This window comes from Aotus nancymaae, unplaced genomic scaffold (genome assembly GCF_030222135.1).
Source record: "Aotus nancymaae isolate 86718 unplaced genomic scaffold, 86718_ANA_hifiasm-v0.15.2.pri h1tg000058l, whole genome shotgun sequence".
NCBI lineage: Eukaryota > Metazoa > Chordata > Mammalia > Primates > Aotidae > Aotus > Aotus nancymaae.
In genome coordinates this window covers 48,827,020-48,848,051 of record NW_026988472.1, presented here as the reverse complement: position 1 = coordinate 48,848,051, position 21,032 = coordinate 48,827,020, and the positions used below count along the sequence as shown (strand labels likewise).

Genomic DNA, 21,032 nt, shown 5'->3' with positions numbered 1-21,032 from the left:
ATTCACACACACATTTGTGGCTCAGAAGGGCATGTAGATGTAGGGAACAAGGTGTAAGGTGAACCCAAATTCATACATTGCTTGTTACCTCTGCCCAGACCTTAGTAGCTTTAAGATTTTGTCAATAATAGATCATACCTAGTAAGTGTTACGCAACCCAGGTGCCTCTAAAACTATTATTGAGGTGAATGAAAAAGTCTGCCACAATAAGATAGCATTTATCAGAGAGATTCACATATGATTTTTTCTCTTTTAATCTAAAGGAATATAGTAATAAAAAGTCAGCTAATGTACTATAAGCCATTGTTGGGAATCTTGGCATGAAATCCAGCTAGGATACCAATTGTGTCCATATCAAATTTTTAGAAGCAGATACCCTGATGCGTTTATGAGTTTTATTTCTGGTCTGCCTCCTCCTCCTCAAAATTCCCTTTGTATACATTGAAAGCAAAAAGCCAGCCAGAGAATCAATAAGATCACTTGATCATTACAGCATAAAGAGTAGAATAATAGTGTTAGTTACCTTGCTGCATAAGAAATCATCCACCAATTTGGTGGCTTGAACACCACTAAACATTTATTATCTCATATACTTTCTGAGAGTTAGGGAGGAGATTAGCTAGGTGATTGTGGCTCAGCATCTCCTGAGATTGCAGTCAACATGTGCCAGGACAACCGTCTTCCAAAGGCTTGCTTGGAGCTAGAGGATCCGCTTCCAAGAGGGCACCCATGTGTCTGTTGGCAGGAGGCCTCAGTTCCTCCACACATAGATCTCCCTATAGGGCTGCTTGAGTGTCCTCACAACATGATGGCTGGCTTCCCCACTGTGAGTTATCCTCAGGAGAGAGGAAGGAAGAAGTTGCAATGCCTGTGTGATCTGGTCTCAGAAGTCACACATTGGCACTTCTGCCATACATTTTTTAATCAATTTCTTGAGGTATGATTGACATATAGAAGGCTATACATATTTGATGCATACGCTTTGATGAATTTGGAGATAAGTATCTATATGCCTGTGAAAGAATCACCACAATCAGTGCCTTAAATGAATCCATCACCTCTAAAAGTTTCCTACCACACTATCAACCCTCTTTGTTGTTGTTGTTGTTGATAAGATCTACCCTCTTAGCAAATTTTTAAATGTACACTACAGAATTATTAACTACAGATGCTGTGCTGTGCAGTAGGTTCCTGGGACTGATTCATCTTGTGTAATTGAAACTGTGTGCCCTCTCTGTTTCTCCTTCCCCTGTTTCTCCTCCCTGTTTCTCCTTCCCCCATCCCCTGGAAACCACCATTCATTCTATTTGAATGTTTAAAATTTTTCACATAAGTGGGACCATGTAGTATTCTCCTTCTGCGCCTGGCTTGTTTCACTTAGCATAATGTCCCATAGGCTCATCCGTCTTGTCATAAATGGCAAAATTTCTCTCCTTTTTGTCTTTTTATTCCACTATATGCACACACATTTTATTCACTCATCTGTCAATGTCTGCTTAGGTGGCTCCGTATCTTGGCTGTTGTGAATAGTGAACTAATAGTGAACTATTCACAATAGTTCACGCTGCAGTGAGCATAGGAATTCTGCCATATTTTGCTTGTTCAAAAGGAGTCAGAGTCCAGCCTACTTCTAACAAGCTCCACTTGTTTGAAGGAAGGAGTTTCAAAGGAGCTATTGGGACTTGTTTGTTTGTTTAAAGATAAGATCTCTCTCTGTTGCCCAGGCTGGCATGCGATGGCACAATCACGGCTCACTGCATTGTTGAACTCCTGGATTCAAGTGATCCTCCCGCCTCGGCTTTTCAAGTAGCTGGGACTACAGGTGCACACCACCACACTTGGCTAATTTTTTAAAAAAAATTTCTTTTGGTACCGGATCTTGCTATGTTGCCCAGGCTGGTCTCAAATTCCTAGCCTCAAGCAACCCTCCTGCCTAGGCATCCCAAGTTGCTGGGACTCCCGGCATGAGCCGCTGTGCCTGGCTGGTTTTGATAACTTATACACCTTGTGATCAAAACAGTAAGTTCCAGAAAGCTCCTTTGTGCTCTTTCCAGTGAAACCCTGCCCCGCAACCATCCCTCCCTGATGGGTGACTCTAGTGAGTGTTGACTCTTGTTGAGCTTCATGTAAACTGGACCCTGCTTGTGTGTTCTTTGGCAGCTGACCCTTCATTCAGGGTCGTGCTCCTGGAACCCATTCTCATTGCGGTGTCTCAGTAGTTTTTCTAAATTACTGGCTAGTGTTCCCTTCTGTGAATACAGCACCACTGGTTGATCCACTCACCAGCAAATGGGCAGTGTTTGGCCAGCATGAATGAGAGCTTCTGTTGTTTCTCTTGGGTGAGAGAGTTGTTTCTCTGGGAGTGGCTGACTGGCTGGGTCGCAGGGCAGGTGTGTGAGAGTCTCCTTCCTCACACAGTTTCACTAGGACTCAGAGGCCATTATCTTTTCTCTCGTGTGATGGGCTTGAGACTTTCTAGAGTTGAGTTCATGTAGCTGTCCTCAGCTTTTGATAAGGGACATGTGTGTTCCAATAACACTTCGTTTGTAAAACCAGGAGACAGTGGAGAGTTGGCCCTTGGTTTCTAGCTTGCAAACTCCTGGTCTAGAAGATGCAACAAATATTAATTTTTAAAACCCATGTGTGTATAATTGCTCATTTTGAAAGCACTGTGAAGAGAACACTGAGGAAGAGGAATGGGGAGACTTTTTACATGTGTGGGGGGAGTCTGATGAATTTGTCAAACCTATGATTTTATAACTTCTCTGGCCTCTTTTTAGTTGCTACTGGTAGCAGTGGTCCATATGTGAACCAGTGTGGAGCTCCACAAGCTGCCTTTTCAAGTCATTACAGTTAGCAGAGATGAACTGGCCCAGGGTTCAAAAAGCCTTTCTGGCTGGAGGAATGTGGATCAGTCCCTGTAGGCTTGGAAGAGGGCTGGCAAGTGGAGAGGGGGAGTGGGAGGTGCACTCAATCTTAACCATTTTCACAGATGAGAGTAATGTCATTTGACGGGTATGCCAAGCCAGTGATGACAACTTCAGGAATAGCTTTGAATATCTAAATGACGTGGGTAGGAAAGTGGGAGATGAGTTCAGGAGGGGAGTTCCTGTAAAGCAGAGGTTCCCAGGGCTGGCTCAACATCCACTTTGCCTGGAGGACTTTCCCTGAAACACAGATTTGCAGGCACACCAGCCCTTGCTGTTTTCCACCTCTGCCCAGGCCTGGCCTTCCCATCAAGGGAGAGCCCAGCTCCCAGGGCTCACATTCTGGAACCAAGAGTGAGGCTCTCCAGGCACAGAGACAGTAGAGGCCTGGAACAGATCCGCAAAATGTGTGTGCTGAAGGCATACTCAGGGTCTGATACTTGAGGGGCCATCGCACATTATAATCTCCAGATCTAGGCAGGTTCTGTTACTGGACACTAACCCTCGAGAAATCAGTGCCTGTAACTATGATTTGGATCATCTGTGCTTTGGATTTCTCTTTTAATCTTCTCTGTTTCCTCCTCTTCTTAACCACAAGTGATTTATCAGCCTCTCTAATTCAACGCCATTACTCTTTGCCATCCAAGTCCCTGGAAGCACAAATAAAACCCAAGGGAAGCAGCAGACCTTTGTATCCGTCTGTGAAGACACTAAAGAAATACAGTTCACCTCGCTTTCTAGAGTAATTGTTTTCCCCAAATGGCATTAGAATCCTGGCATACAGGGAGCAGCTTCAGCAGAGACGTGGCAGTAGAGAAATGACTGACTTAAGGATGGTCCAGGGCTGATGTCCTCCCTGAAGGTAGTTCCACGGGACACAAAAGTTGCAGCAGAGCCTGTGAGAACAGCTGTGTCCTTTGTTGTCACTAGCTGGTCTGTTCATTGGGCAAATGTTGTTTTTATGACTGAAAGCTGGGCATGCAAAGGACAGCCGAACAGCTTCTAGCCTGCTGGTACTCGCAGTCTGGGACGTCCTATGGTAAATCAATATTTTTGTTTGTTTGTTTTTTACAGACAGGATCTCACTGTGTCACCCAGGCTGGAGTGCAGTGGCATGATCATAGCTCACTGCAGCCTCCAACTCCGGGGCTCAAGCAATCCTCCCACTTCAGCCTCCTGAGTAGCTGGGACTAAAGGTGCACACCACCATGCCTGGCTGATTTTTCATTGTTTTTATGGAGATAGGGTCTTGCTATGTTGTCCAGCTGGTCTCAAACTCCTTGTCTCAGGCAATTTGCCTGCCTTGGCCTTCCTAAATGTTGGGATTACAGGCACAAGCCACCATGTCCAGGCTTTTTTTGTTTGTTGTTAGAGACAGGATCTCCCTCTGTCACACAGGCTGGAGTGCAGTGGCGTGATCATGGCTCACTGCGACCTCGAACTCCCAGGGTCAAGCACTCCTCTCGCCTCAGCCTCCTGAGTAACTACAGGCATGCACCACCATACCTGGTTAATTTTTATATTTTTTTATTTTTATTTTTGTAGAGACTGGGTCTTGCTGTGTTGCTCAGAGTAGTCTTGAATTCCTCCCACCTTGGCCTCCCAAAGCCCTGGGATTATAGGTGTGAGCCACTGTGCTCAGCCTGGTGAATTGGTATGTCTGAGGAGAGGATGGTTAGTCCCACTGTTCCCAGGTGTTGAAACTTTAAAATGTTTCTAATACATCTCTGCATCGGTTGGTTGGTTTCTTGCCTCTGTTGGTCTCCGTTACCTTCCTCACTGTCTCCTTTTTCTCCCTCATCTGGCCTTCATGGGGTGCTATGTTGACAGAAGAGCTTCCCACCTGCGCCTCCCCAAGGATACGTGTCTGTAAGAGCTGCCCAGGGCCTGGGAAGGACAGTGGAAACCCCGGGGACTCGTTCCGGAGACTTGTGCTCGGGATGATGTGGTGTGCCAGCTCTCAGCTGTCTGACCCACATTCTGAGGCCTGGTTCTTCAGTGTGCAGACACCTGCCTGACAGCATCTGATACACCTCACCAGGCTGAAGGGCAGACCAGCTACCTATGATTCCTGATAAAAATGCTGTGCTTGACGGAATCACTTCTATTTATGCCCACAAACAATGGAGGAGTTTCTAAATGATAACCTCAAGCTGTCAGCATTGAGCTTGAGTTGATGTTTGAGTTACCGAGCATTCCACGTTCCATGCTCGTGGAAACCTGGCTCTGTTTGGAAGCAGCAATGCTGGGTCCTACCCCAGTTGTCCCATGAGATAATTGTGCTCTGTGCACACAGCTCTGGTCCCAGATCCTGGCTTTGTAGTATACACTCTCAAGAAGGACTCTTGGGCCACCACAGATACTGCCCTATCCATTGCTATTCTTGATGGTATGCTGGTGTGTAATATGTGTGTATATGGCATAAGTTAGCCTTTTGCAGAATTGGTAAATGAAAGGAGGAAACACCTCAATGTCATCCATGGGAAGTGTGTTCACTCTGTCTCTTAATTGTCAAAATGAGGCAGTGCCATTGCCCAGAGCTCTTTTGGCACCTTTTATACCCCTCACCAGCTGGCTTGGTCTGCTGCAGGGGTGCCCTTCCCATCTCATTGGCTGGGTGTGTTGTGTTGTGTTGTCCTTTGGGAAGAAGGTTGTATGGTGCTGGTGTCACAGAGGCCTGTGTCCAGATCTGCTCCATCACAGACTGACCCTTTGGTCTTATGTGCTCAGCGGGTGCCTGGCTCATAGGAAGCCCACACAACTCCTTCTCCCGTGCCAGGGCCTTTATCCGCTGCCAGCTCACCCCATCCAATGCAACGTAGCCTGTGATCAGCTTGTACAGGAGAGGCAGCTTTCTGGGGCGTAGTTGCCTGTCTAACGTCACATAGCTGGCATGTGATGGATCCTGATTGGATGTGTCTGCCCGGGGAAACCTCAAGTCACAGGCCGCTAGCACAGCCTGAGCATCCCTCATCAGAAAGCCTGGAATCGTAAATGCTCCAAAGTTCAAAACTTTTTGAGCACCGGCATGATGCCAAAGTGAAAAATTCCACAGCTGATCTCGTGGGACGGTTCACAGTGAGAATGCAGGTGGAGATAGGGCACGCTGCTGCTCGTGGCTGTTGCTGGTGCCCGACAGCTGAGGCGGGTGTTCTGGTGACACTGCTGTGCTGCTTCCTTACCCTGGACACTTTCCTCTCTCACTGTATTGATGGGATGTGGCGCTTTTCACTGTCAAGCGCTTATGTGTGAGTAAGTGCAGGAAAATTATTGCTTGTTGTCAGCGTATAAACTCAGAGTCCGGAATGATGGTGATGCCAAACAGCCAGACTGCGCACGTGGGTGCAGAGACGGACACTTTTGCTTTACGGTGGTTCAGTGGATACAAACTTTGTTTTGTGCACAAAATTATTAAGCATAATGTATAAAATTACCTTCAGGATATATATATAAAGTGTATATGAAACAAAATGAATTTCAGCTTTAGACTTGAGTCCCACCCCCAAGATGTCTCATTATGTATGTGTAAATTCCACAGTCCAAAAACGTCTGAAATTCGAAACACTTCTGGTCCCAAGCATTTCGGAAGAGAGATGTTTAACCTGTACTTCAGAAAGAACTCAGGCACTAGAGTTCATCGAGGGCAGCATTTCAGCAGCACCTGTGTTGTGTGTCTGCAAATCGGAATGCATCCCTATCCCATCATTGATACCAAAAGTAGTTACGAGGCCTGCAGCAGTGGCTCATGCCTATACTCCCAGCACTTTGGGAGGCCAAGGCAAAAGGATCACTTAAGCCCAGAAGTTTGAGGCCAGCCTGGGCAACATGGTAAACCCCATCTCTACAAAACAATTAAAAAATTAGCCAGGCTATACTGGCGTACACCTGTGGTCCCAGTGCCTCAGAAGACTAAGGCAGGAGGATCACTTGAACCTGGGAGGTTGAGGCTACAGTGACTCTTGATCACGCCACTGTACTCTAACCTGGATAACAGAGCAAGACCCTGTCTCTGTCTCCCCCCCACACCCCCAAAAAAGAAAAAAATAGGTGAAGAGGACCCTATGGTGTGTGTGCCTTAAGTCATCTGCAAGATTCAGAAATGTTCCCATCCTCCTTGTTAAAGATAATTGTTAACCCTATTCAGAAAACAGTGGTGAATTATTGATTACAGAGCAGTTCAATACTGTTTAATTGTGTTGGGAACATTCATACACAAGGTCCTTTCATGGAGAACTTAACCGTGGTGTCTTATCCAGCTTAGCTTTAATGCAACTTCTCCCCTTTTAAAATTCTGCACAAAAAGTGAAAATGATTGAAAGCAAAAAGTGCATTTACATCATGTTCAAGTGAAGGCATAACATAATGCATGTAATAAACATTTGCCTGCGAGGCCCTGAAGGAAATAGCCCAGCTCCCTGGCCTCTGTAGAGGTGCTTTCAGCCCAGAGAGGAGCATGGAGGCAGGTGAGCCATGGGATGATTGGAGAGTCCCCTTACTGAGGCATGACCTGGAGGTGGTGTGCTGTCAGGGCAGGACTGGCAGGGCTGAGGGCCGTGTGAGAAGGAGCCAGCCATGCTGAGAGCTGTGGGGAGGCGGGAGCAGCACAGGGAGACTCAGAGAAATGGGTCCAATGTCTTCAGGGAGCTCATCAAGGACAGATGGAATGTGGAGATGAAACTGCCACCTCTCATAGGTGGAAACCTTGCATTCAGACATGGGGCTGGATGTCTCAGCAGAAGCAAAAATGGAGTAATGCTAACAGGATCTCTAGAGCGATTTTTTCTTAGCAGTGGTTTCAGTCCTGTCATAGCACGTTGGGTGACTGAGTACATTGAGGGTGGCCCTTCCTGCAGGTTTGTCCCCTTCAGATTAGTTCTGTTTGGCTTTGAGGTGCTGTTTTGGAGCCTCACCCTGCGTCTCCTTCAGCATCAGGCAGCCTAAGGCGAATGGCAGGGCCACGGGTTCCATGTCACAGGTTTCTGAAATCTCTGCTGCTTGGAGCCTGGTGACCCTGTCCCCTCTGGGAACTGTGCAAGCAGCTGTCTCCTTGGGAACGTGGCATTAGCATGTTTTGCATGAGAATGAACAGCAACCAACGCTGAATATCAATTGGATCCTAGAGTGCAGCTGCCTTTTAAATGTTCCTTTGTGTGGCTGAACTTCCTGCTCCAGTGGATTCCTGGAGCTTGTGTGAAGACAGAGTCCTTAAGTCATCTTAGTGTCTTGCTTGTGCTATCTCTGGATCTTGCTTTCATCATTTATTTTATCCTTAGAAGTATGGCAAAGAGAAATACATACATATATACAGAGACACATGTCTGGACACAACACAGACACACGTACCTACACATGCTTACAACATATACAACCTGGGCACACACCCACAGCATACATCTCCATAGAGACACAACACAGGCACACATACCCCCACACACATATGACACACAACACAGGCACACACATACAACATACATGGACACAGACATGCATCTACACACATGCACAACCCAGGTGTACACATGCAACGCACATCTACACAGAGACACACATGTGCATTCAGACACAAGCCAGACTCACACGTACATCTACACATGCAAACAACCCAGGCATATACATACAACATGCATCTACACAGAGATATACATCTGCACACATACACAGCCCAGGCACACACACAGTATATGTACTTATATACCGACAGACATTTATACACATACAACATAGACACAGGCAACATCTACATGTAGACCTGTGCACAAGCACAACATAGACAAATCACACACACAATCTACAGAGCTGCCTCTTGGAACCAGTTAGAAACACAAGTTGGAGTATGACCCCAGCAGAGTCCTGAATTCCCATTTTTGGTCCTTTTCTTCGTTTGTGTTGGTGACCCTGATTTCCCAGATACTCATCAACTGGAACAATAAAAACCAATTAGTGATTTTACAAGTTGACTTTGCAAGGTGGGGGTGGGGGACAAACTTGGTCCAGACGTCGTGGTGCTGATGCAGGTCTGAATAAAGTGCAGTGTTAGGACGGAGTGCCCTGCGTTGCGCTTCTGGTGTGGGAAGTGATGATGCAGCACACACCACTCCCCTGAGAACAGAGCACCCCGCTCCTGTAGGGTGGCCCTCTAGGAAGACGGGACGGAGCCTCTGGGGGCCTTCTGACCAGGAGAGAAGCCAAGAGCCAGCCTGCCACCTGGTTTCTCAGTGGTCTTTTGCTCCATGTCATTGTTCACTTTTCACAGGGGCTTTGCTCCCTGAAGGGGAGTTCTCTTTTGTTTCTAGGTGGACCTCGGAGCACTGCTGCAGAAGGCACTTTGCAAATAGCATTCCTTTTTAATTAGTGGGTGACCAAAGGCACTTGGATTTTAGTAATAAATCCTAGTTGATTTAATTCTGTTTCTATGATGTGGTGGTGTGATATGGTTTGACTGTGTCCCCACCCAAATCTCAACTTGAATTGTGTCTCCCAGAACTCCCACATGTTGTGGGAGGGACCCAGGGGGAGGTAATTGAATCATGGGAGCTGGTCTTTGCTAGTCTCATGAGAGTGAATAAGTCTCATGAGATCTGATGGGTTTATCAGGGGGTTTCACTTTTGCTACCTTCGTTTTCTCTTGCCACCGCCATGTAAGAAGTGCCTTTTGCCTCCTACCATGATTCTGAGGCCTCCCCAGCCATGGAGAACTGTAAGTCCAATTGAACCTCATTTTGTTCCCAGTTTGGGGTATGTCTTTATCAACAGCGTGAAAATGAACCAATATATGGCACTTCAGTAATTTTAAAAGGGAAAAAAGGTTCAAGTGTACTTCAGCTCTTTGAAATGAAATGAACACTGAAACGTTGAGGCTGGGCACAGTGGCTCACACCTGTAATCCCAGCACTTGGGAGGCCAAGGCAGGTGGATCCCTCGAGTCCAGGAGTTTGAGACCAGCCTGGGCAACAAGGCGAAACCCCATCTCTACGATACAAAAAGTAGCTGGGTGTGGTGATGCATACCCGTGGTCCCAGCTACTAGGGAGATTGAGGTGGGAAGATCACCTGCCCAGGAGGTGGAAGCTGCAGTGGGCCCAGATTGTGCAGTCCAGCCTGGGCAACAGAGCAAGACCCTGTCTCAAAAATTAATTAATTAATTAATAATTAATATTGAAATGAAATGGAATATTGAAAACTGAGCCATCGAATATTGAAATGCAATGTAGGGGAGACATCTGACCTGTGAGAGCACTTCTCAGAATGCAGGTCAATTTGGCAGCATTTTAATGATGTCATTCCGGTTTTGTAACCAGGCAGATGTATTGTTCTCTAACCCATGCATAGCTTGTTCAAGTATTTTGTTTTTTTTTTTTTTTTTTTTTTTGCCTTGCCTGGCAATAAATATTTTAATTTTTGCTTCATTTTTATGATGACAAATAATTTTCAAGTTTATTTCCTTGTTTGTTTAAATACAAAGCTAAACCACAAACAGGTACAATCAAGACATTGTATCTCACATTTACACTCCTGTCGGATCCTCGTCCAATTTGCTGACCACTGACCAGGCTAGCGGCGGGGTGGGAGGGAAGACTTTCTTAGGTAGCACCGTCGTGAGGCCTGGGGTGGGGCTGAGGGGAATCAAAGATGAGGACAGGCTCTCATACCTGTCTCCATTCACATTTACCTGGGACCAGGGTGGGCAGGAGATACCAGGTCACAGCTCCTGAGCCCCGGCCTCCTGGACTGAGGGAACAGGGAGTGAGAATCAGTTCTGTGAAGGGAGGGAGGAGGCAGCCACTTATTCCTCCTATCCTCACAGTCAAGGTGAAAACCTTAGCCCTATCCTTGATTCCTGGGGGCTGCCAGGCCCTATGTGCTCCCCTGCACACCTGGGTGCCTTTCTGAAGCTGGCAGCAGTGGCTGGGGTCAGGGGTCCTGGGCTCCTAGGCTCACACCTCAGCTCACGGCTGCGGCCTTACAGGAGGGCCGCCAGGTGTCTGTCAAACACAAGGCTTCGACAGCAGGTCTGGAACTTTCAACCCCAGTAGGATGCGGGGAAATGGGGGTGGATGTTAGGTAAGTAATTTCTGGTCCCACTACAAAACTTTATTTTTGATTAGAGTACCATTCTCAATCTCTTCTACAAAAAGCCAAAAAAAAAAAAAAAAGCAGCCACTTCACTCACTTCAAGACCTATATACATTTAAGTTGTTTTCTGTGGTTTTTTTAAATCTTTTTTCTTTTTGATTTTTTTTTTAATTTTTATTATTTTTTTAAAATAAATTCAGTGTTCACATTTCTATAAAGAATTAACCCAGTTTCAGGAAACCCTGCCCCGGCAGGGCAGGTAAGCAACACTCTCCCTGCCCACATCTAGTTTGATTTCGCGCCCTGATGCTTCAAGTTGCCCAGAAAAGCGGCAGCTTATGGAAGAGGAAATCTATGCCTGGCCTGTGCTCAGGGCCTGGGGCTCAGGAAGCTTTCAAGAAAGCAGAGGGGAAGACTAGCTTACTGCGAAACCTTTTAAAAATATTCATACACTTCAATGAGCTCCTGTCGAGACGTTAGGAGAACAAGAGCTTGGAAACATCCCGTCCAAGCCATTGGGAGGCAGCGTCCTCCTCGCACCCCGTCCCTGACCGTCGGGGTGCAGGGGGAAGGTGAAAGGAGACTCGCCTGGCTTCCTAGTTCATGTTTGACTCTTTCCTCTAAAACCTGTGCTGAGTCTTGGACTGCATGCACGGGAAGCACAAACATTCGACTTGTATGCAAAAAAAGTACAAAAACAACTAGAATATAAAAGTTTTGGTAATATAAGGCCATCTGTTCAAGTCCACCTTGGAAACCTGTAACAGATATTTAAATACTACAGTGAACAGGCATCTTAATATACTTTTTAAAAACATCTGAAGTAATCTGCTAAGATTAAGTGTGTAAAAAAAAAATCAATTCCCTTTGAGGGCACTTTGTCCTTTGAAGAAGGGAAGGTGGGGTGGGAGGGCGTGGGGCTGGCCGGTTAATGCTTCAGCCACGGGTGGGCTTCGATGGAAGCCTTGCTGCGGTCCCCATAGTCATACAGGAGCTCCTCCCCAGCCGCGATGTCTCGGGAGGCGATGAGGATGAGGTGAGGTACACCGTCGATGTCGTGCAGTTTGGTTTGGCAGTTCCCACATTTGCTGTGATTGATCAGTCTTCCTAGGCGATTTGTCTCTCTAGTTGCATCCACGCAGTAGGTTTTGCTCAGATACTGAAAATAGTACATGTAGCAGCCCGTGGAAGGGTCCTATGCATACAGAGCCTCCCGCTTCTTGGCGTCGGTGATCTCAATGAGGTCCCCGTGGTATTCCACCACAAAGTCGCCCCGGGAGAACTGCTTGGTGGCAATCACACCCCTGCCTTTGCCATCGATGAGGTCAATCTTCATTCCTTCTTCCTTCCCACTTTTAATCAATTCATCTATTCTTTTCCTTTCTTCAGACTGCAGTTCAGCTTTGGTCTTCCTGGAGCTCCTTCGGACAGGGTAGAAATCCGTACGTTTGCGATTCTGTTGCATTTTTCCTTGAGCTTTTTTTTGGGGGGCCTGTTTGCCCTTGATGGGCTTTTTCAGGCCTTGCTTGGCGACAGCTGCATTGGCGGAATCGCAAGACGAGGGTGGAGTTTTTGGAGGTTCTGCTGCTTCAGATTTTTGGTTTGGAAAAGGTGCCAGGGGACTTCTCCTGGCATCTTTGATCTCCTGTTCCTCGGACTTCATGGCACTCCGTACTGCGTTCCCAGCATTTCTTTTCTCTTCTCGTTTCCTGTAGATTCCGGCTAATGGTTTCCCCTGGCATTTGACTTCGTGATGTGTAACTGGGTTCTCTTCCTGAAGGGGGAAACGCATTCCAGAGCATTTGTTCGGGCTCATGTAGGAATAGATCTTTGACTGCCCAATAAATACATTCTCCCCGTCGGTGCGGGGCCTCCCCGGGCCCCTCCGCTCCACCATCTCCGGGCCCGGGGCCGTTGCTGCTACTGCCGCCGTTGCCGCTACTGCCGCCGCCGCCGCCGCGCAGGGCTTGGACATCTTCCTGCCTGGAGAGGGGGACCCAGGGGAAACAGGGGAGGGGGCGCTCAGGGCGCGGCGGGGCGGGGAGCGGGGCCGCCCGGGCCGGGCGCCGCAACGGCGCCTCCTGCCGCAGCCATGTTTCGAGGCCCCGGCGCTGGTGGGCCGCTCGCGCTGCCGGAAGGGCCAGGCCGGAGCCCGCCGGTTGTTTTTTTTTTTTTTTTTTTTTTTTTTAAATAACTAAAGGACATTTATTTATTTTTACCAAGACTTTATCTTGAGGACATGGCTAAACTGCATTTCCACCCCCACCCCATCTTGAAGAAGAGTTAGTATAGTGAATGTTATAAAGTAGATATGAACAGCTAGCTGAAGGACTGGAACCAAAATTAACTGACAAAGTACAACTTTCATCTAAATCATCATAAAAATGTTTAAGTAAAAAAAAAAAAGAGGGGGCAATGGGGGTTTCTGATTGAACAAATCCTCACATTTCATCTAATACAGCCAATCTTGGCTAGAGTATAACAAAGTGGAAACAGGATTACTATGATACAAAACTTCCACTACAGCACGCTGTACACACCTGTGTTCCAAACCCACCCCCAACCCCCGTAATGCTTCCAACACAGTTATTTCCCAGCCTGTTGGGCCTGCCGACGAAGGAGCATGTAGATCTTCTCTTTAATCCAGTCTTTGTTATAAGGCTGGTATGTCTGGGTATCAGCCCGGTAAACCAGGCAGCTGAGGTCTGCCAGATCATCGATGAAATCAAACAACTGACTGATGTCATATGTGATAGAAGGACTGTTGGGATTCATTCTTTTCAGATGTTCTTCATACATTTTACAAACACCTTCCATGCATTCATTCACAGATTCGTAGTCTGCATAAGTTCTGCCTTCTGGCCTCTTGGTAGGCTGTACCAGCAAAATAGTGTGAGACATCGCGCCAAACTCTCTTCGCTGTAGACGCCGCCGCCACTACCTGTTGTTGTTTTTTAAACAGAGTCTCACTTTGTTACCCAGGCTGGAGTGCAGTGGTGCGATCTCAGCTCACTGCAGCCTCCATCTCCCAGGTTCAAGTTATTCTCCTGCCTCAGCCTCCCAAGTAGCTGGGGTTACAGGCACATACCACCATGCCCAGCTAATTTTTGTACTTTCAGTAGAGACAGGGTTTTACCATGTTAGCCAGGCTGATCTCGAACTCCTGACCTCAAGTGATCCGCCCACCTCAGCCTCCCAAAGTGCTGGGATTACAGATATGAGCCACCGCATTTAGCCGTTCAAGTTATTTTGATAACACTTCAAGTTAGGAGTTTGTTAGGGTCTGCCCGGTGCACATGAGAACTCCGGCGTCCTTGAGTCGGGTTGCTGTTGTCTGTAGCTCTGAGGTTGAGCTGTTTGATTACAGCTTGTTTTATAAGCCTGTGCTGTGTCTTCAGCAAGACTTGAACTCTTCTGTCCTCTTCCAGACCTTGAGGACTTGAGCTCCTGGCTTTGGGGTAATGGCACCCAGCCCTCCCCATGCTCCCAGTAGCGCAGGTTGGAGCGCACATGGCCACAGCCTCCTTACAGCAGGGAGGGGAGGGCATTGGGTATTCATTAAACCCGCGGGGACTTTTCCTGAGGACACAGCAACATGACAGCCACGGGGTACTTGGTTTGCTGTGCGCAGTCTGGATGGGCTGGGGCGTCTCTGAGGCCCAGACCACCAGGTGACACATCCACATTGTTCCAAGACATGAGTTCAGAGGCAGTGCAGCCCCTGGTCCTGGAACGAGGCTCTGTGTAGGCGCTGGGTGCCGGGAGGAAGAGGATCGTCTCTTCTGCTTCACACTTAGACCGCTTGCTGCCCTTGTTCAGATCTCCTTTAAGAGCCCAAAGGTCATCTTCTAATGAACGTAGCTCCTTCCCTGAAGCAGAGGCTCATTTCTTACTCTTTTGGGTCAGAAAGAGCTATGTGCCAGCAAAGCCGTGCTGAGCTGATTCGTTGAAACATTGACAGTTGCTAGCCCATGAGATTTTGCTATAGCATGGATAAACACACATGAGGCCTGTCTGTGTGTGCTGCAGGCATGCTTATGCATGTATGTGCATATAAACATATGTACATGTGATATGGGATAGTAATGGGAAGATCCATGAGTCATGGCCACTTCTGAAAGAAATAACCTTTCTTGGGTGCAGTGGCTCACGCCTGTAATCCCAGCACTTTGTGAGGCCGAGGCAGGTGGATGGCTTGAAGGCAGGAGTTCGAGACTAGCCTGGCCAACATGTCAAAACCCCATCTCTACTAAAAATACAAAAATTAGTCGAGTGTGGTGATGTGCACCTGTAGTCCCAGCTACTTGGGAGGCAGGCAAGAGGATCACTTGAGGCCAGGAGTTTGAGACCAGCCTGGTCAACACAGTGAGATCCCATCTCTACGAACATTTTACAAGTCAGCCAGGTATGGTGGTGGGCACCTGTAGTCTCAGCGACTTGGGAAGCTGAGGTGGCAGGATTTCTCAAGCCTAGGAGTTTGAGGCTGCAGCACGCTGTGATCACACCACTGCACTCCAGCCTGGGTGACAGAGTGAGACCCCAACTCTTAAAAAGAATCTTTGTTGGTCTTATTTTTCATAATACAGTACTGATTTTCAAGGTTTTATTAAAGAATTGGTTTGTGGCTCATCTTAGATTTACCTCTTTGTATATGGCAAATTTCCATAAGCCACATAAAAATACTGTGACTTGAAGTAAACATTTCTGAATATAGCCATATGTGAGCATTTTCACATTCATGTTGTTTCTAAAATTTTTCTTCACTTATTTCTGCAAAAACAAATGCTGTTTGTGTGTGTGTGTGTGTGTGTGTGTGTGTGTGCGCGCGCGCGCCTGTGTCTCGAATCCTTCATGTTCTCTTGTGGGACATGCCAATCAACAGCCTCATGTTGTCTGAGGTGTATCAGAACTCCCCAGCTTACACAGGAGTCGCGGTAGAGACAGATGTGGGAACGTGCATATGGATTTCACTCCTGAAAGTGGCTTAAGGGGATTGTGAAGATCCAGGTCCAGTACCTTGTGGCAGGAAGGTGTTATTGGAATTGTTGGTTGATTCGTACTTGTTCTTCCTCTAGACAAGCAGATGCCCGGTGTCGGGAAGGCAGCCCAAGATCACAGCGGCACCCACCAAGTCAGAGCGCACCGAACCCACCCACATTCTCTGAACTATCTCACTCCCAGGGAGCCCCAGAGCTGCCCCAGGAGGTCCGGGGACGAGCAGGAACCCTACCTCGAGATTATAGATACTCAGAGGAGAGCACCCCAGCAGACTTGGGACCCCGAGCCCAGAGCCCCGGCTTGCCCCTGCACGCTCGGGGACAGGACTTGTGGCCAGTGAGCTCAGCACTGCTCACCAAGAGGCCAGCCCCACAGAGGCCACCACCACCCAAGCGTGAGCCCAGGAGGTACAGGGCCACAGATAGCACACCTGCTGACGTTCCCCTGGCTGTCCCCAGCAGGCCCTTCCCAACACCATCCCCTGCGTCCCTGGACGTGTGTGTGGCCCACCTGTCCCTCTCCCACAGCCCCTCTGTGTTCAGCAGTACCCAGCCCCAGGACACCCCGAAGGCCACCGCCTGTGAGCGTGGCAGCCAGCATGTGAGTGGGGACACATCCCGTCCTCTGCCAGAAGCACTGCTCCCTCCCAAGCAGCAGCACCTGCGCCTGCAGACAGCCACCATGGAGGCCTCACGCTCCCCCTCACCCCAGTTCGCCCCCCAGAAGCTGACGGACAAACCTCCCCTGCTCATCCAGGATGAGGATTCTACCAGGTACGGTCCTGCGACAGGGCCACTTGTGATGTTCCCTCCCCATGAGGCTCCTTCCATGGGATATGGGTTCTCAATGGGTCTTTCTGGGGGATCACCTGGGCACCTTGCTTTAGCTCAAGGCATTGGACTTAAAGTTAGTCCTAGGGAATAATTGTGTGGAAGAAAGTGCTTCAGTGCTGGTTGGATTTTTATCTCAGTGGTGGGCTGGTTTCCTGCAGGGAATGGGGGGAGATGTGAAGTAGGTGGTCCATCTTCCCCTTCTTCCAATCCAGATGCATTTTTATCTACATTACCCATAGGCATCTGCAGGTTAGAGGTGCGTTTTTGTGCGTTGTTGTTTTAATGCAGTCAGTATTTGTGATTGGAATTGAGTTTAACCTGAGCATGTGACCTTTAGGTGAAACTGGTATTTTTTATGGTGTCCAGGGTTTTCTTACTCCTTTTCTTCCAGATTTTTTTTAATGTTAGAAAGCTAAGCTGGTATATACCTTTTGTTAAAGCAGAAGAATACTCAATCACATTTCATGGTGCTATCATCAGGATTTCAGGCATGGAATTACTGCGTCCATTGAGATGTTGATGGAAGTCAGTCAGGGACTTGACCTTTCAAGAGCTGGGCCCAGCATGGTGACTCACACCTGTAATCCCAGCACTTTGAGAGGTCAAGGCAAGTGGATTGCTTGAACCCAAGGAGTTCGAGGTCAGCCTGGGCAACATGGCAAAACCCTGTCTCTACTAAAACTACAAAATATTAGCCAGGTGTGGTGGTGCACACCTATAGTCACAGCTTCCCAGGGAGGAGATTGAAGTGGGAGGATCACCTGAGCCTGGGAGGTCCAGGCTGCAGTTAGCCATGATGGTACCACTGCCCTCCAGCCTGGGTGACAAAGTGAGACCCTGTGCAAAAAAGAGTGCTGGCTATTTAGTTTTCTTCCCATGCAAACACCACCTCCTTGAGTGCCTTGAAGGACTGAGAAGTGGAAGGGGAGAATTTCCGCCTTGATCTCTAGAGCAATGGCTCTCAACCTAGGAGGTGGAGGACGATTTTGGCCCCCAGGGGACATCGGGCAATGTCTGGAGACAGTTTTTGTCATCCTAAGTGGGATGGGGGTGGGAGTGCTCTCAGCATCTAGTAGTGGAGCCCAGGGAGTCTGCTCAGCGTCTGCAGTGCAAGGACGTCCCCCACAGAGCATCATCTGACCGCCGATGCCAGCTGCTCTTAGGCTGGGAACCCTGCTTAGAGCCGCATGCCCGGCACAGGACCCAGTGTCGCTTGTGCTGTGTGAACATGGGGCAAAGAAAACCCAGTCAGCCGGGTGTGGTGGCTCACACCTATAATCCCAGCGCTTTGGGAGAGCAAGGCGGGTAGATCATGAGATCAGGAGATCGAGACCATCCTGGCCAACATGGTGAAACCCTGTCTCTACTAAAAATACAAAAATTAGCTGGGCGTGGTGGTGCACACCTGTAGTCCCAGCTACTCAGGAGGCTGAGACAGGAGAATCACTTGAACCCGGGAGGCAGAGGTTGCAGTGAGCCGAGTTCATGCCACTGTACTCCAACCTGGCAACAGAGTGAGACTCCTCTTAAAAAAAAAAAAAAAAAAAAAAGGAGGGAGGGAGGAAGGAAACCAAGTCAATGAATGCAGGTCCTCAGTCAGGTAACACGTATTCTTGCCACAGAAAGTTCTCTGGGACCTCACTGCTCTAGAGTCTCAAGTCATTTTTTTTCTTAGCTTCTAAACAACTCAGCAGAGAAAGCATATGACTGATCCTGATCCTGTATCTCCAGCTGTGGCATTGTAATCACAGCTTTATCTGTGGGCCAAAACTGGGCTTTGCATCATTTAAAATGTGTCTGGAGATCACTCTACTATCCTTTCAATTGGTAACATTGTAAGGTTCTGAAAGGAAAGTGTCTTACTCCTTTCAGGCTGCTATAATAAGATCTCGAGGACTGCACTGCTCATTAACAGGAGAAATTTGTGTCTCACAGTTGTGGAGGCTAGGAGTTCAAGATTAAGGCATGGCAGATTTGGCGTCTGGTGAAGCACCATTCCTGACTCAGATGGCTTCTTCTCACTGTGTGCTCACACGGCAGAAGAGGCAGAGGGGCTCCCTGGGATCCCTTTTCTAAGAGCACTCATCCCCTTCATGGGGCTCCCCCGTCATGACCTCAGCAGCTCCTTAAGGCCCCACCTCCTAACACCATCACCTTGGGGGTTAGATTTCAACATACTACTTTTGAGGAGTATGTTGAAATCTACATATTGATTTGGTTGATTGATTGATTGAGACAGAGTCTTGCTCTATCACCCAGGCTGGAGTGCAGTGGTGTGATCTGGGCTCACTGTAACCTCCGCTACCCAGGTTCAAGTGATTCTCCTGCCTCAGCCTCCCGAGTAGCTGGGACTACAGGCCTGCACCACCACACCCAGCTAATTTTTGTATCTTTAGTAGAGACAGGGTTTCGCCATGTTGGCCAGTCTGGTCTCGAACTCCTGACCTCAGGTGATCCACCCGCCTAACCTCCCAAAGTCCTGGGATTACAGGCATGAGCCACTGCTCCTGGCCTCTTTCCCAGTATTTTAAAACCTGTGAAGGGAGATTTGTTTATGTTGTTTAATTTTTTCTATTGGTCCCATCAAATTTCTGCACAAAAAGGGGACACTTTCACATCAGCACATTAGCACAGGCTGATGTGAAAGTCAGTACTAGGCAAGCAGGGCTTCTGGGACGATGAGGGAGTGCAGAGGCTTCCACGTTTGCTCTTGCTTGGATAAGGGCCGGGTTTTCCTCCTCCATTTATTGTTACTATTATTTTAACAGAGAGGTGGGGGTCTCACTGTGTTACCTAGGCTGGTCTCAAACTTCTGGGCTCAAACAGCCCTCCCACCTGAGCCTCCCACAGTGCTGGGATTCCAGGCGTGAGCCACTGCACCTGGCTGGGGCTTTCCTTCATAAGTCTGACCTACCTAAGCAATATTTTTCACATTTAGACTTTGTAAATTTTCTTCACGGGGAAGCAGTTGTGAGGACTGTCTGTGAGTCCGTAGACAAAACACATAAGATGTTAATGGACCCTACTGGAGAGAGGGAGGAAAATAGACAGTTCATCTCAGCCTGAGCACCACTCCCTTGTGGATAGGGAAAGAGCCCTCCTGCATTCCCAGTCACCGGTGAAAGAGAGAAAAACAGCATTACATTTAGAGCATCGTGGCTGCCCTCGTACTGTGGAAAATCGGGTTCATTTGTGTAATGTCATAGGAGCAGTTCTGGGTTGACTTCATTAGAAACACATCCTGATTTGGGGTTGTGGAGTTTGGCCTCTTCCTTTTTGCTTTCCTCCTGACCACCGGCAGATGGGGCTGCTTCTCCAGTGCTCTGAAAAGCTCTTGACAGCCCTGGTTAGTGTGGTCCAGCCTGGTGCCACTGAGAGCAGCCCGTGCGGGGCTGCCCCAGATGCGGGACCACGGCATTGCCAGGCTTGTTCCTCTCGTTTTCTTTCCCCCAGCCCTCCAGGGGTGCTTTAGGTGCCTCTCTAGCCCTTTCACCCAGAAATTTTTTTTTTTTTGAGATGGAGTCTTGCTTCGTTGTCCAGGCTGGAGTGCAGCGATGCAATCTCAGCTCACTGCAACTTCTGCCTCCCAGGTTGAAGTGATTCTCATGCTTCGGCCTCCTGAGTAGCTGGGATTACAGGTGCACACCACCACACCCAGCTAATTTTTGTATTTTTAGTAGAGACAGGGTTTCGCCATGTTGGCCAGGCTGGTCTCGAACTCCTGACCTCAAGTGACCCACCCGCCTCAGCCTCCCAAAGTGCTGGGATTATAGGCCACCACACTTGGCTGAAACTTTAAAAAAAAAAAAAAAAAAAAAAAAAAAAGCAAATCTGTGCCCTTTGGGACTGACTTAGAGTAATACAGAACTGATGATTCCCTGCTTACTGTGAGAGCCTATCTCACTGGTGTGCAAATGTGTGCAGGGCTAGTTTGAAGCACAGGGGGGTGGGGGGTACAAGGACAGTGTGGGATGGGCTGTCCTGCACATGGCAAGGGAGCTTCGCCCAAGTGGGGCAGTGGGGGCTCTGGCCGGACTCCAAGCACAGCCCCTCTGGAGAGGAGCTCTCCCCAGGCCGAGAACCATAGGGGAGCCCACAGGCCTGTACCAACCTAAGGACTGATGGGAATCCTGGAAAATGCCCATCCACTGCAGGCTTCCCCCGCAAAAGGACATTTAACCAAACAGGGCTTAAAGTTTGCA

General features: G+C 48.3%; 3 protein-coding genes across 9 annotated transcripts in view; 1 reads left to right on the top strand and 2 right to left on the bottom strand.

Moving 5' to 3' along the window:
* The window catches only part of SHROOM2 (shroom family member 2), a 166,903-nt gene that overhangs the window by 132,006 nt on the left and 13,865 nt on the right, over positions 1 to 21,032 (top strand). For all 7 annotated transcript variants that reach the window (XM_021671559.2, XM_064364530.1, XM_064364532.1 and 4 more), the window contains one exon: positions 16,075 to 16,770. In XM_021671559.2, coding sequence (XP_021527234.2) covers positions 16,075 to 16,770 — 696 coding nt within the window. The remainder of the gene's footprint in view (positions 1 to 16,074; positions 16,771 to 21,032) is intronic.
* On the bottom strand, positions 11,581 to 12,974 carry LOC105704644 (N-lysine methyltransferase KMT5A). The gene is given in 1 exon segment (XM_012433984.3): positions 11,581 to 12,974. A coding segment is annotated over 1 exon segment (1,047 nt). The 3' UTR covers positions 11,581 to 11,927.
* Positions 13,191 to 13,922, bottom strand: LOC110568412 (enhancer of rudimentary homolog). Its single transcript, XM_064364635.1, has one exon. The coding sequence runs from the start codon at positions 13,898 to 13,900 to the stop codon at positions 13,586 to 13,588; it is 315 nt and encodes a 104-aa protein (XP_064220705.1). The 5' UTR covers positions 13,901 to 13,922; the 3' UTR covers positions 13,191 to 13,585.